Raw genomic sequence first — 16,844 nt, 5'->3', positions numbered from 1 at the left:
ATGTCTTAGCAGGGAAGGGCGTTAGAGGATGGTGTGGTTGAACGGTGTGGGACCGAAGGAAGTTCAGGGTCTCCTTGGATACCAAAGTCTGTCATACGTCTGCAAGGACTGTAATGTCAGTTACAGCACGTTTAAACAAAAACACCACCTTCATCGATCGTAAGATAAATCTTCATGTAAACACACCGCAGCTCGAGGTTACAGGTTTCATTCAAATACATTTGGGATGTAACATTAGTGAAATTCTGGACCACTACCCTAAACAGATATTTCCTCATGTCTCTGTTCGTCAAGACCAGATCCATGTGCTTAGCCATGAACAGTAGTATTAGGTCCAGGAGATTTAGTAGCATGGATATGAAGAATGCTCCATCCTCCCTGCAGTTCTCCAACGGAGCCTCAGGAACAAAGTTTCCTCTTACTGGCACACATCAGTCCAATCCTGCATCATGGTAGTATGAGCTGACGCCACTGTGGTACTGATGTTATAATGCGGTGTTACTCGGACTTCAGCATTTCCGATGCCACACCCACTAACAGCTTACATTCACATACTATACATTTACACTACATTAACAGCATTTGGCTGACACATTATCCAAAGCGACTCACATTTATGACTGAACACAACCTGAGCAACTGAGGGTTAAGGGTCTTGCTAAGGGGCTCCAACAGTACCTTTGACCACTGAGCTACCACCACTACACAGTGCCATAAACTGTCAGTGTTGTGCAGTGGCATGTTCACTTACCATAAGAAAGACATCGGTTATGCCTATGAGAGATGGTGTGGACCATGACATGTAGGAAATGACATGATTGACAGGAAGCTCATCTTATGGATAAAGGGCTTCCCAGTACTGTGATGGAGCTGTCTTAGAAGACTAGGACTGGGCCCACAGAACCAGGATCCAGAGTTGACCCAAACCTTTGACAGCCAGACCACGGCTCCTGCATGTGCGTGCTCAGTAGTGCAACACCGGATGAACACAAAAAAGTAGTAGATCTAAGGTCAATATCAGTTCAGCTGGTGCCGTTGTCCTGTGGACAGGGTTGGCACCCTGGCAGAAACACACACACACACACACACACCTAGCTAACCTCCAAGTGACCTTGGTCCAGTCAATCAGCCACGTGTTACAATCATTCACGCATAAGCTCTGGCACCACTTTTGTATTTAAAATGAATCAAAACAGTGAGTTCATGCCAAAAAACCAAACAACAAATAATATCTCAATCAAACAAAATGGCAAAATACTGTCTGTAGTGTAAAAGTCACCAGCTCAGTATCATGTAATCCACATCACAATATAGTCTACAGACTAGTCCAGTCTACAGCAGCACTATTCAGTCTACAGACTAGTCCAGTCTACAGCAGCACTATTCAGTCTACAGACTAGTCCAGTCTACAGCAGCACTATTCAGTCTACAGACTAGTCCAGTCTACAGCAGCACTATTCAGTCTATAGACTAGTCCAGTCTACAGCAGCACTGTCCAGTCTACAGCAGCACTATTCAGTCTACAGCAGCACTGTCTGAGTTCAGGGATGAAATCTCTTTTCCTCGGAGCTCAGATCTGCAGCCAACACTGGAACAAAGTATTGTAATGACAGATGTAGAACACTTGATATTGTAGTTTAATTAAGAACAAATTACACGCTAAGATTACAGAGTAATTTATACCCCAACAAACTCGATTTCAACAGCTCAGATTTGCCACACAATACTGGCACAATAGTAGAATTCACCTCCAGAGTTAAACAGTAATAGAATACACTGTAACAGCGTTACATAAAGGTAACGGAATTACATAAAGGTAACGGAATTCTTAACAAGGATCACTTTTTCTTTTTTCTTTATTTTTGTCCCTTTTAATGGTTATAACTGTTTATTTTCAGGTTTAATATGTGCTCACTGTGTGTTGAGCTCTTAGGTGTGTTTCTTTTTCGTGTGACATGTAACTGGAAACAGACATGCATCTGTAAGTCTTGCTGAGGGGATTCGTGCATTTCTTTGCTTTCATTAATGCAGTTTGAGTGCTAATAGCTTTGTGGACATGATTTTTATAAAGTTCTTGATAGTATAGATCTTCCATCCATTTTTGAATCATTGAATATATTTGGCTTTGGTCCAAAATTTGTTAATGCCATCCAGACTTTGTATCGATCCAACTACAACATGGTTCATCACAGAGATTTTATATAGACAGAGGTATTCAACAATGTTGCCCAATTTTACCAGTTGTCTTTCTTTTGTTGATACAGATTCTAGCCTCACATCTTAGAAGTAGTTCTATAGAAGGTATATCTGTTGGTGAACATATTGTTTTGATAAGCAAGTTAAAATAAGCAACAAACTTCATATGCTGTAAATCCCATGAGGATTTATTTTCCTGACACGTCTGGTTTATACTTTAATATTCAAAAATGTGAATTATTACCTGTTAGATCTGTCACCTATTTAGACATTTGCACTATTCCAGTCAAAGCTGAAGTTAAATACTTTGGTATCACAATATGTAAAGACCCGAAACATTGGTTTTGAATTCCTTTTTCACAACAAACAACTAAAAAACATTTAATTAATGACTACCACATGAGAATCCAGCATCTGGTAGGATTTTAATTTCAGAAGCAGAATCGCATGCTTTAGATGTAAAAAACAAGACATATCACTAGTTAATTTCATATGGAGAAACCAAAGTCATTTGATAAATGACGTTATGATAGCTAATCAGACTGCAAGTGGAAGTTACTGTACCTCATTTAATAATTCATTTAAAAAGCCATTGTGTATCTGGAACATCATATATCAAATTTAACATTATATATATATATCAAATTATTAACATTATATATGGACTGTAACAGTATATATCAACCTACTTTTTAAAAATTTGTTCTCATCTGTGGTGTAAAAGAACATTTCACCTCTGATGTATGCTTTCAGGTTTTCTCAGAGAGTAGACACAGATGTTTGGGGTTCTGTTTTTGCTTATAGAAATCAATTTGTCAATTTGATTAAAAAAAATACTTAGCAATGGGACATTTGGCTGTCGTACGTTATCAGTCTGAAAAACTATTGATGCAGGAACATGAAAACATGGTATGAAGAAACCTGTCACCTACAAGGAAGTACTGTATGTGTGTAAAAGTGTGAGAAACTGGGGAGAACAACATACTTTTCCAGATGGATTAAAAAGTTCTCCTAGGGTCTGAGACTGCAAATTCCGACATAAAGGTCTGGACAAGCCTGACCAAAGTAGATGAGCTAGCAGGTTTATTGTGGGTCTGATTGTGGGTCTGATTGTGGGTCTAATCAACAGTTAACGTTCCTGCCTACGATCCTCATATGGGAGGACATATTAGAGGTGTGGAGGAAACCGATCTGAAAAAAAAAAACCACCGCTGTCCCAGATAGGAGTATGACTCTTAACAAATACATTTGTATTGGACAGTCTAAGAACTAACAATTGCATATGTACCACTGGGAACGGCAAGTTAGCACATGTAAAGCATACGGATGTATGGACTAAAATAGGCATCAAAGACTTGAGAGCTGTGATACCTTGTGATGGTTTTATTGGTAACAATCTGAGCTTTCCACTGATACAGGTGGTGGAGCTCCTTACTGTTTTAACTGGGCTCTTTAAGAGAGATCCCCTCTCCTAGATAAGGCATGTCTGCAGGGAGGGAGCACACATTTAAGACACCCCACATGCTAAGCTAACCCTAATCTTTCAATTAACTGATAAATAATAGTTTGAAAATAAATGACAGGAGACAAAGAACACAAAACATATAAAAAACAATGTAAAAATAATGGGAGAGAAACCGCTTCTCGCAAAACCTCCCCTGCCAAGGCATCTCCCAACTGAGATGCCAGCAAAACTGGAAATACAAAAAATGTTTCACACAAAGCATGATGCCTCTTTCTTTTTGCTACATGAGATTTGTAAGTCAGAGTAAACCAGTCAGAGGAAACCAGTCAGAGGAAACCAGTCAGAGTAAACAAGTACCTTGGGCCTAAGCAGAGCCAGAAGGAAGCTAAAATCAATCATGAGATTTCAGGTAAATAAAATGATTGACGTGGTAAAACTCTGACCGAACTGTGCAAACAGCTACGTGATGGTGCCAAAGGTAGATTCGGTCAGAATAACATGAAAATGTCACAAATAATTGGACCCCCAGTAGAGTCTGTGGAAAGCCAGCATCAGGTAAAATTACTTTAGTTGTAAAGCTACAACCGAACTGTGCAAATAGCCAAATATTAACATTCAAATGCAGCTTGGATCAAAACAGACAATAACGGCGATACAGATCACAAGGAACAATGTGAACGAAATAAGGCAAATGTGCACATACAAGTGCGCATGCATTATAGTGGGGAATCAACTCAAAAAGATGGACTGGAAGTGGAAAAAAGGACATATAAACCACTCAGGTATTAGAGAACCCAGCAACGTCACCTTTACTAGCTAATCCACCGTGCTTCCCACGCAACACGACACAACAGCAGGAGCCGTGCGTGAACCACTTGGTAGAGTGAGCCTCAAACAGAAGGAGTGTGTGGTGCACGTAGCTGCCTCCTCTGCCCTGTAGAGGAGAGAAGATGACTCTCCCAAACCTCAGCATGGCGGTATAGTGAATGGAAGAGCTTATGAAGCTACTCCCGCAAGATTCATGATGTTCTTCCGCTTCCTGCTTTCCACATTTCACACCTGTTATCCAGGTAGTGGGAGTCCGTATGTAATATAACCTGGATATTGCCAGAGAAAGACACAAACAGAGCCACTTATCATATAGACAAATGAGAGCATCTGTAGTCGAAAAACCTTCATCAGTTGAGAGAATTTGATGAATCTGTACAATGTCGAAGGTTTTCTGGTGAAACTCTCATGTTGTTTAGCTAGTTCATGTATAACAGAACTGTTACACCCTTAACTTCGTCTTCCAGTGTGCAGCAATAAAATGTCTGAATGTGTAGAACACGCAGCGCTGCGCTACAACTCCTACAACTCCTTCATGTCTGGGATAGTATCTGTCATTATAAACTTAAAGTTCCCAAATTTCATCTGAATCGTTTAAAGATCTTGTTAGACAACTGATTGAACAGAAATTTATAGAATTCTGCAAGATTAGATGTCTAAATTTGGTCACTAACTTTGGGAAACGTGTCCTACATCACTGGCTTACACCCCCCCCGTTAAGATATGCCACCTTCTGCAGCCGTTGTTGGGATTACGTTATGGATACATTTTCAAATCAGTAATCTTTAATGGAATACATTTTGAAAGTAACCCTCCCAACCGTCCTCAATGCTAGAGTAATACCAGCTCAGTAGTTTAGTGCAATATTAACTCCTGATTGATTCCAGCTTGGTCTGATGCTGGGCTAACTTCAGTGCTAATGTAAACTGCAGGGCAACACTTTTTAATCTGCAGGAAAAAAGGTGTAGATGTGCTGGGATTCTTGCAGTGTGAGTTGCTGGATGGATGTGACAGTGTGAACACAGCCTGCATCCCTTAATGTCAACACTGATATATGTGATGGTGTGTGAGTGTGTGTATGTGTGTGTGAGTGTGTGTGTGAGTGTGAGTGTGTGTGTGTGTGTGTGTGTGTGTGTGTGTGTGTGTGTGTGTGTGTGTGTGTGTGTGTGTGTGTGTGAGTGTGTGTGAGTGTGTGTGTATGTGTGTGTGATTGTGTGTGTGTGTGTGTGTGTGTGTGTGAGTGTGTGTGTGAGTGTGAGTGTGTGTGTGTGTGTGTGAGTGTGTGTGTGTGTGTGTGTGTGTGATTGTGTGTGTGTGTGAGTGTGTGTGTGAGTGTGTGTGTGAGTGTGTGTGTGTGTGTGAGTGTGTGTGTGTGTGTGAGTGTGTGTGTGTGTGTGTGTGTGTGTGTGTGTGTGTGTGTGTGTGTGTGTGTGTGTGATTGTGTGTGTGTGTGAGTGTGTGTGTGTGTGTGTGTGTGTGTGTGTGTGTGTGTGTGTGTGTGTGTGTGTGTGAGTGTGTGTGTGTGTGGTTGTAAGGGGTGTCCCTGTCCCACTTTGCCAATGCTAATACCTTCTCTATGCACAAGTGCAGAATACATTAACCTCCATCTTAACATCTGTCCTTCTCTTACTTTCTCTCCGTGTCTCTCCCTCTTTCCCTGCTTTCTCTCGGAGAGCTGAATGGGATGTCAATACTTCCCTGCTCACTGCTGCCTAGTTTTCACGTTTCTCATTCCTTCTCACTGCTCTAAACTGCACACCTTATCCTTCTCAGCTCTAGCACACTATCAGAGCGTTCCGATCATTGCATATAAAACAGCTGAAAACACGCACACACACTCTCACACAGACACAGACACACGCATGTGCACATACAATCTGGCACTATGCAGTATATGAAATCCTAGAGTGAGCATGACAGTCTGGTTCTGAAGGGGGGGCTCAATATGAAGACAGCCATGTTTGCCAGTGATTCCAGCTGTGAAGACAGAACCGCTCCTCATTACAAAACATATCATCCTTTTCCGAGAGTGTATTCCAAAATTTTTATCTTCAGGTTAATTTGCCTCGTTCACTTCTGCACCTCTGTGTCCCTGCAGGCGTTATAGTGAGTGTGTGTGTTTGTGTGTGTGCGTGTGTGTGTGTGCCTGTGTGGACATGAAGACTGCATAGCTACCAATACACATTCACTTTATTCCTTTAGCCTGTACGGAGCATTAATAAGTCACATTTGAATGTTTTATGCACGAGTCTCTGCACATGTGCTCTCACACACACGCACACATACATGCACACACACACAGACACACGCATGCACACACGGCTCACAGCAAGTGAATGTCTGCAGTGAAAGTCTTTGATTTTCATCAGAGCAAGGAAGCCATCACCCTTTAGATCTCTCGGTCTCACACGCATGCAGACGAGCAAGCCAGAGCTAGTTAATGGAATAGCAGCGTGTGTGTGCGTGCGTGCGTGTGTGTGTGTGTGTGTGTGTGTGTGTGTGTGTGTGTGTGTGTGTGTGTGTGTGTGTGTGTGTGCAGTGCTGGGTGGAAATTTAATGTGTAACCTTGCTGCTGCAGCAGAGGTTCAACACAGAATGCTGCCATCTTAGACACTCACATACACACACACTCCTACGCATGCACACGCGCAAACGCACGCCTCTGCCATCTTAGACACATACATACACACACACTTCTACCATCTTAAACAGGTGATCCAACTCACATGTACTATCATGCACACAGTCACACAGATTATGGCCATCTTAAAGAGGCAAAATGAGGCTATCCCACTCCCATGTGTTCTGTCTTGTGTATGTAAGTTCTTTCAGCGTGTGTGTGTGTGTACCTTCTTCTTTTGGTCACGGGACTGTTTTCTAATCTTCCTTTTTTGATCTTTCTCGTCCTCTGCTGCATTAATGTCCAAGTCTTTATTCTTCTTCAGCTGAGAAGCTGCATGAGCCATGATTTAGTATCCGCCAGTTCCCCACAGCAACCACTCACACTCACACCCCGCCACAAAAATCCCCACTTCAAGAAAAAAAAATCCTTCTTCAAAGAAGAGGCATCATTCCAAAAAAAGAGACAAGGCAGTAAGGATCCAAACAGAGGAGGAGAGAGAGGAAAAAATGGACTATCCTTTCTTCACTTCTTCTTTTTCTGTCATGTGATGATCAGGAGAGTGTATCCAGATAGTAGAGAGGAGAGGAGCGAGGGATGAGAGGAGAGGAGGAGAGAGGGATGGTGACACCAGCATCACCAGGCACAAGTGAAGGAGCGAGAGAAAGACAGAGAGGCTGGAGGAGGGGAGCTGGGGTGGTTACTACGGAAACCACCATTCTCTTCTCGGCCGTCCCTTCACAGTCCTACCTGAGTGCTGTGTGTGCGCGTGTGCGCGTGTGCGTGTGTGCGCGTGCATGCGTGCGTGTGAGTGTGTGTGTGTGTGTGTGTGTGTGTATGTGTGTGTGTGTGTGTGTGTGTGTGTGCATGCGTGCGTGTGAGTGTGTGTGTGTGTGTGTGTGTGTATGTGTGTGTGTGTGTGTGTGTGTGTGTGTGCATGCCTGCGTGTGTGTGTGTGTGTGTGTGCGTGTGTGTGTGTGTGCGTGCCTGCGTGTGTGTGTGTGCATGCGTGCGTGCGTTTGTGCGTGCGTGCGTGCGTGTGTGTGTGTGTGCGTGCCTGCGTGTGTGTGTGTGCATGCGTGCGTGCGTGCGTGCGTGCGTGCGTGTGTGTGTGTGCGTGCCTGCATGTGTGTGTGTGCGTGTGTGTGCATGCGTGCGTGCGTGCGTGTGTGTGTGTGTGTGTGTGTGTGTGTGTGTGTGAGAGAGAGAGAGAGACTCTCACAAGCTGGGAGTGTGTTTAAGGGTGAGGGTAAGACAAAGACCCTGATATTGTACAGATTATTGTACACACACACACATATCATATGCACATGCACACACACACACACACACACACACACACACACATATCATATGCACACACACACACAAACACACACACACACACACACATATCATATGCACATGCATGCACACACACACACACACACACACACACACACACACGCAGAGTGACACTGTAATGCCATTATGTTCACAAAGAAAGGAGAAAAACAAAAAGAGTGAGTTTGACAGAGGACAGCAGCTGAGGGAGGCAGTCTGTATCGCAACCCCGTACCCGCTTAGTGGGTCTGACACACTTCTGCAGAGCAGACGACTCCATTAACATTCAGAGGAGACTTTTTACATACACATACTGCCAGTTGTCATTGAAGGTGTCAACAGGAGGGACATTGGTAGCCATATTGGTGTCTTCAGTGTGTCTGCCACCTGAAAAGAGGCTACATGGTGCAGGGTCCTTAGACACTAGCCAGAGCTGCCTCTGCTGATGCCTGAATGAAAGTGCAGAAGGAGATAGGGAGAATACATGATCCATTTTATGTTTTTTATGAGGCCATGCAGTGTTCAAATTTCCTCCTGTCGGTTAATCATAGAGCCCCTCTCAGAGACACACGCATGCAGGTGCGAAGGAAATAGATTTCAACACCCCATCAGTGCATCCAAGAGTGTCAAATTATGCCAATATGAATTGTGTTGCTAAGCAACAGCCAATGATATAGTTAGGGGAGGGGCTGATGTTCAGAGATCGTAGAGTAGGCATGGCACAGATAGAGAAAGAGAAAGACTGTGTGAAGAAGAGTCTCATACGAATCAGACATCAGCAGCATCAGTACAGTCTGTGGCCAAAGCAGGGTACCCCCAGATGAAGTGAATATCCATGTACCGCATACATCATATGGATTAAAGCCATGCCAGCCTTTTATTGCTTCAGTATCAGCCTAAACCTGTGTGTGTGTGTGTGTGTGTGTGTGTGTGTGTGTGTGTGTGTGTGTGTGTGTGTGTGTGTGTGTGTGTGTGTGTGTGTGTGTGTGCGTGCGTGACCTGAAAACACCCATCATCCGTGTATCTACTCAGCCATCCAAAATGTGGAGCTCAGAGGCAGAATTTGTGCTTACAGTGCCAAGGTTAGAAGAGCTGAGCACAGCACTGCCAAGTCTAGACTTATTAAACGATTCCTGAACAGCTGATTCAGAGACAATGGCATGGATCCAGGTATCAGAGAGAAACATAAGTATAAGGACGGTGTGTTATCAGTTTGAATAAAAACCAAACCTCTCAGTTCAGAGACATTTCTCTCACTTGTGGAACACCAAAGCCCCAGCAACACTCACCTTACAAACAGAAACACCTACTGCACTTAACACCGGCACACACCGGCACACACTCTCATTCAGAAATCTGAGTTTAAAAGAGCATGATACTTCTGCCCAATCATCCACCAACCACTAAACGCAGAGGAAACATGAGGAAAATGCAATCGGGTCAGTCTGTACTCCAACTGGACTTTCTCAAACAGGAGTCTAATAGAGTGATCAGAGGAGACACCCAGGCAGGGGAGGTTTTCAAGGAGAGGGGAGTTTGTCAGGTCGCTGTCTAAACTGTGTAGTCATGTAGCATTGTCAGATTCTGATTTCTTTTTGAATTCTCAGTTGAATTCTGGGGCTTTGCGTCTGATCTTCAATGAATATGTTGGAGACTCCTCTGGAGTCGGCACACTGCTGGTGTGGTACCCCGACTCCAGCACCCTCTCTGTGTTTTATGGTGATCCTGAGGACATTAATAACACTCAAGGAGCACTGATCGTGTGTTTATATTAGACATGTCTGCATTGTAGTTTGGTAAGCTGCCTTTCCAAACATGATAGTGAAGTCTGAGGCAATGGTGGGTAGAGTTCACTGTGCTAAACCTCTGTGTGGACTCCAGACCTTCTGAACTTCAGAGCCTCACACAACACACACCCCTGTGCATCCATCACCTCTCCATCACCATGGAGACAGTTCCACCTACCCAATCACACCCCAGGGAATTACCCAAGCTGCATCTGTCCTGAATCGTTAACAGTGTGACAGCAGAGTGTCTTTGGGCCTAGGGCTGGACTCTAATATCATATTTTTTGGATATTCGTTCAGTACTCGGTGGTAGGTGTTCGGTTTTTAATTTTGAGATTTGGATATTCGGTGGGGGGTGGGTTAATGTAGACTTTCAATAAAGGCGAACTGCAAAATACATTTTGTCAGCACATTCTTGGACCACATTTATACTTTTAATTACGTGGTTAAAATGTAGAAATATATACCACATCAACTCAGGCGCCTGACGTCTGACTCGCAACACAACGCGTCGGTTCACGTTGGCCACGTTAAAGAGAAGCGAAACGTCGACGTGTCACGGGACTCGCCCCCCACGAGTCACGTGGTGCAGGGGGCTCGCCATAGCTTGTAGCCACGCCTTCCGTGGTGGCGCACACCTGTGCAGGCTTTATGTTGGGCGCTGGTCTGTCTGCTTAAACCCCCGCCGGTGTGAGCCTCTTCGTTGGTCATTGTTATCGTTAAATGCCGTCGTTATCTGTGAGTGCCGCAAGTGTCATCAATGTTTTGTCTGATTAAATTGAGGGAGTTTGTGCGTCCTGTTCCGCGTTACACGAAGAGCTCAGCTGTTTGGGGAAACTTTACGTTCACCCCTGACAAACGCGGTGTGCTTGTAACCTGACTGAATTTTATTCGTCTGTCTGAATGATTGAAGAGAAGTTGAACGTTTATTGAAACGCTTTTTTTTTTCATTCGGGGCTCGACCTAAATGGTTTGCTCACCACCACGAAACGATTTTCTGGTAGCGTTAAGAGTAATGTTACGGACAAGGCCAAACGTTATCACCATTAAGCGCAACACTGGCTTTAAATTTCTGTTTCAAAACGTTTTTCAGTAATGTTACAGTTATTAGGTTTGTCACAGGGAAGAGGCCCAACGTTTACACATTTACACAGCATTAAGCTGTCCGCCTCGGAATTAACCGCTTAGCTTTTCCTTCAGTAACATGAAATATATAAAATCTCCACTGCATGCTCCCTTTTATCTTATCGGAGGAAACCCTTCGTGTTTAGTGGGGGGATATTAATAATATTTCTAATCATTTGTGATTTGTCAGAAAATTCTATATATTGTGCTTCCCAAATTCTCGGGAAACACCAACATTATAAGAAAATAACTATAATGCTATTTTAAAAATTATTACATACAGCATCGCACAATAAAGAATAAAGCAATTCTTAAACATTCACACACGTTTCTGTTATGTTGCTTCCTTGAACACCGTCTCAGAAGCTTCCACTAGCCCTCTGCTGCCATCTGGTGGTCCTAAAGGGAACACCTTAACACAATCGTCATGACCACACAGTATATCAAGTAGGATATATTACACACGAATGACGGCCCTAACAACCACATCATGTTTTTGTGATAATTATATATTTTCGTTTCTAACCGAGATTTTTATTTCTAAATGTGCTGGAGCCCAAGGATGTTTCTCACCTGCATCAGGCTGAAGATTATGATAGTGAATCAGGTCATTTGGCTTGTGTTTGTGTCTCTCTCTCGCCACATATCAATTCAATGCATGCACACATTTCCCAGTACTCTCTCTCTCTCTCTCTCTCTCTGCCTCTCTCTCTCTCTCTTTCCCTCTCTCTCGCTCTCTCTCTCTCTCTCTCTTTTTTTTTTTTTTTTTTTCATACACACACACATCTTTATAGCCAGCAAGGTGTGGGACCTTGGAGCACACACATTTCTTTCAGCTTGGTGGAGACTTTCCCTGTCCACGTACTCAAACAGGTCATGACCTCAGTAGCTGAACTCCAACATAAATCTAAAAAGTGCAAAGGGTGAGAAGTTATTGCCCGTCCAATCAAGCTTGACCCCCTTGACCCTGTTTTAGCCAGTGAAAGTGACTCCCCTCCCCTCCCTTCTCCTCTCTGATCCAATCCAATGGAGCCCCTGTAAGTCCTGGCTTGGTTAGTAGCCCCATGTGCCCCAGGTTCACGTCATGCTGGATTGGCTGGGGGCGGGTCTGTCGGGATTGATTGGCTCGGGGCAGGTCTGTCAGGATTGATTGGCTAGGGGTGTGTCTGATAGGTTCCTCCCCTCACTGGTTCCATATGTCCTCCCTCCCAACCTCGTCATCTGATCATATTTATGCTCTACAATAACCTTGAGCAAGCAATTATACAGTCATGCACACACGTAATTGAACACAAACACATCATGTGACTGGACATTCTTCATCCGCTTTTGCCAAAACCTTCAGCCCACGACACCAAATGTGTGTGTGTGGGGGGGGGTTTGAATAACAGCGCTGTTCCAAGCAGAGGGAGGGAAACACCAGGAGTAAATCCTTTCACTATATTCCCAGGTTTCATGTACAGCGCTACTATGGCTTAGCCCTGTATAACCCAGAGAACCAGAGAATGTACAGTGGGAGGGTTACAGCTCTGAGCATCAGCCTGTGGAGAGCTGAATTTTAGCTCACAGTATGGCCAGATGCACTGGTGAGCAGAAAGAAGCAGTTAGCATTTAGTAAATTATAAAATTGTAAAATTGATATAGGATATTCTTACGCAGAGGACCAGTGAATGAACATGAATCATACATTATGCATACATATAATGCATCAAAGCCTCAAAGTCTCATTTTAAAATAAAAGTATTTTGTTTGTATGGAGCAGCAGTAATTCTGCTTTGTGAACATCACACCAGGCACCACCCAAAGCTCCTGGCCTGCTCGAGGGTGATGGGGTTCCATTGCCAATGTGCTCCGCCCATATTTATTAACCATAAGGAGGAAAATTTACATGTGTACACAAGTATGTTGGTGTATTTGACCTGCATTACCATTCACATCAGTACCTGCCCTGATGGCCCACCTCCAGAAATTACACCCACGACGGGTGAGTAGGGGTGGGTGTGTGTGTGTGTAATGAGGTGTGTGATCCAGGTCAGGTCCTTGCTTTAGGCTTTTACACACCTTTCAGCTCATTTAAATTAATATCCCTCTTTAGAATTTAAATGTGAAAAGTTCGGCGTGTGCTTCTCTTCCTCACTCCTCTGCTTTTTAAAGAAATCAAGGTCGCCTTCTAAATCTTTTCTGTTCTGTTCTTTACCTCGACCAGTCGCACATACCCATTCTTCCTTCTCTTTCTGTCTTGTTATAGAAGACGGGCGACATTTTCACTGGTCCATAACTTTAGCCCAGATTTAGCAGAGGGATCCCCACAGAGTGTCTCTCTCTCTCTCTCTCTCTCTCACACACACACACACAGTGCTGCACATTTGTACTTCTACCACATGGGGGCAGAGTGACGTAAAAGAGAAGACTTCTCCCATATCACAGCACTAGCCGGACCATTCAGCTGATATTTAACATGTCCGCCCCCGTACGGCGGCTAGTACAACTGGAGCAGACAGTGCATGTATTTGTGCAAGTGTGTGTATTTATGAGTGAACACATACAGTATGTGTGTGGGAGGCTTCTGTGTGTATTTCTGTGTATGCCTGTGTGGGGGGGGGTGAGCACGCAGCAGTAGGGTTGCAAGCCATCTGCTTGTCCATTCTAAGGCAAGACTTTCTCCGGGAATGCCAGCAACATGCAGAGGCTGAAATAACACCTTCACCGAAGTGTGTATGAGAGAGAGAAGATAAAAGAACTGTAGTATACGGTTTCTAATGATGTTTTTGTCTCTGTGCCAAATACTTCCTCTCTAAAGGCTACACTCTCTCTTCCTCTCCCTTTCTGTCTGACCCACCCACATGTTTCCTTCTCTCTGTCCATCTCTGTCACCCTTTCTACGGATGCATTGTTGAACTAAAGACGACTGAGAACAATGTGTATAGGGGAGGGAGTGTGCAGGTTATGACCCTCATACCTGCTGCTTGAGTTTTCACACTTAAGAGAACACACACTTCCTGTAATGTTTATTTCTAACTGAGTCAAGGTTATGACCCTCATACCTGCTGCTTGAGTTTTCACACTTAAGAGAACACACACTTCCTGTAATGTTTATTTCTAACTGAGTCACCATTTAAATGGATCAAATGAGAAACCCTTCAGGTAATTTGTGCCAACAGCACTTCAGTAGCTATAAATACAAGGGCCTTACAGACACACACACACACACACACACACACACACACACACACATATTGATGGAACCATCTTACAAAGAAGAATAGATATGAGATGTCTACTGTGCATGTGTACATGTGTGTGTGCATTTGCGTACACACATGTGTATGTGTGTATGCACACATGCGTGTGTGTCCAGCCTTACATAGCCTTGCTGAGCAATTCAACACATCTGCATGACATCTTTATGGACTTTTCACAGCACCTGGCTGTAATTAGTTTAGTTCAGAAAATACTAAGATAAGACTAAGGCTTAGAGAAGAAAAGACTAACCTTCCTGTAGACCAAACCACAGTCTAGCCTGGACCAATGAGAGCCATACAGCATAAATCTCACAGTGAATTAAATGAAAGATAGTTAAAGATTAAATTCAATTAATTAAACTCTCATTAATTAAAGATTAGATTCTCAACTTTGGAAAGAAAAAGATGCTGAATACATATGACTTTTGCCAGTGGCCGAGCTGGAGTGGCACTACTGCAGTAGGAGGAATTAGACGAAAGATTAATTAATAAAATGTGTAAAATAAAATGTAAAAAAAAAAAATGTAACTTGTGTATTTAAAGACTTCAAAAGGATTTATGAGTTGATATAGACCAGTCAGGATGAATAAAGGTTTGTTCAATCTTGTTAAATTACAGTCAACACCGTCACACAGCAGTATACAGCACATCATATGATGTGGTTTGATCTGATACTTTCTAGGTTCACAATCCAGTGCAAGTTATAACCAAGGCCAGAGTAATCCATCACAGATGTTTTGACAATTAACCAATAGTCTGTATGTCTAGTTTACCTCATTAGCATACTCGAGGAAGAAATCCATAGATAAATAATGGCATAAATAAATAATTGCAGGAATAAATGAACACAGAAACAGCCAAATAAAAATGTTTTCTATTTATTTATTTACTTACTTACCTTTCCATAGCTTTATTAATATATTTTTCTTTAAATCTGTTTAATCCAATTTACAGAAAATTGCAAAATCAACATACTGTTTGTATGTGCATTTGCAAATGGCTGGGTGCATAAGTGAGTGTGTGTGTGAGAGAAAAACAGAGCTGATCACCAATTTAGAAGCCAGTCTTGACGTTGTCAAGGCAACGGACATAGAATTGTAACCTCTGATGACACAAATAGAGCAGCATAAAAAAATAACTCTCATACATGCTTGCACACACACACACACACACACACACACACACACACACACACATGCAAGACGCTTAGAGATTTCTCAATATTGTTAGCAGATTTAAAATGGACATCACGTAAGTACCATCCCTCAGTGCGTCTCTTACTTCCCTACTTGTATTGTCTAGAAACATACAGACACACACATATATACACACACATTGCTTCACTAAAAATCCAGCAGGTGAATTTAAATTAAATTAAATAAGCACTATGTGTTTAAAGTGCAGAATGTAAACCTTAATCCCAAGGTTTTTACGTCACATATTCATATAGTGTTAAATAACCCCATAACAGTCAGTGCACAGATTGATAGAAATTTAAAGAACCCCATAACAGTCAGGGATGTGTCTTCCTTGGTGGTGCTCTCCCAAGGCTGAGGGGCATGTCTTCCCCGGTGGTGCTCTCCCAAGGCTGAGGGGCATGTCTTCCCCGGTGATGCTCTCCCAAGGCTGAGGGGCATGTCTTCCCCGGTGGTGCTCTCCCAAGGCTGAGGGGCATGTCTTCCCCGGTGATGTTCTCCCAAGGCTGAGGGGCATGTCTTCCCCGGTGGTGCTCTCCCAAGGCTGAGGGGCATGTCTTCCCCGGTGGTGCTCTCCCAAGGCTGAGGGGCATGTCTTCCCCGGTGGTGCTCTCCCAAGGCTGAGGGGCATGTCTTCCCCGGTGATGCTCTCCCAAGGCTGAGGGGCATGTCTTCCCCGGTGGTGCTCTCCCAAGGCTGAGGGGCATGTCTTCCCCGGTGGTGCTCTCCCAAGGCTGAGGGGCATGTCTTCCCCGGTGATGCTCTCCCAAGGCTGAGGGGCATGTCTTCCCCGGTGGTGCTCTCCCAAGGCTGAGGGGCATGTCTTCCCCGGTGATGCTCTCCCAAGGCTGAGGGGCATGTCTTCCCCGGTGGTGCTCTCCCAAGGCTGAGGGGCATGTCTTCCCCGGTGGTGCTCTCCCAAGGCATGTCCAAGACTTTGTCTTGTCTTCTATCTTGTGTTCAGTGATATTCTTGCTCAGTGCAATTTGTTTTAACTTGTGGCACCAAAAACCTAAACTTTACTCCTTTTTTTCTTTTTTCTAACATCACTCAACAACTGAT

The 16,844-nt window shown here is 43.7% G+C and overlaps 1 protein-coding gene across 39 annotated transcripts in view; it reads right to left on the bottom strand.

Annotated features, from left to right (window-relative positions):
• The window catches only part of ank3a (ankyrin 3a), a 128,144-nt gene that overhangs the window by 101,727 nt on the left and 9,573 nt on the right, over positions 1–16,844 (bottom strand). For 13 of the 39 annotated variants that reach the window (XM_081721198.1, XM_081721208.1, XM_081721199.1 and 10 more), the window contains exon 1: positions 7,339–7,495. The exons of 1 other annotated variant lie outside the window; for it this stretch is intronic. In XM_081721198.1, the coding sequence (XP_081577324.1) occupies positions 7,339–7,455 (117 nt within the window). In that variant the 5' untranslated portion in view covers positions 7,456–7,495. Of the gene's footprint in view, positions 1–7,338; positions 7,926–16,844 lie in introns of those variants that run through there. 25 more of the 39 variants (XM_081721229.1, XM_081721238.1, XM_081721230.1 and 22 more) reach the window with 7 other exon arrangements.

Source organism: Electrophorus electricus, chromosome 10 (assembly GCF_041902795.1).
Source record: "Electrophorus electricus isolate QZ-2024a chromosome 10, ASM4190279v1, whole genome shotgun sequence".
NCBI lineage: Eukaryota > Metazoa > Chordata > Actinopteri > Gymnotiformes > Gymnotidae > Electrophorus > Electrophorus electricus.
The sequence above is the reverse complement of the archived record's forward strand: the minus strand, read 5'-3'. Positions and strand labels throughout refer to the sequence as shown.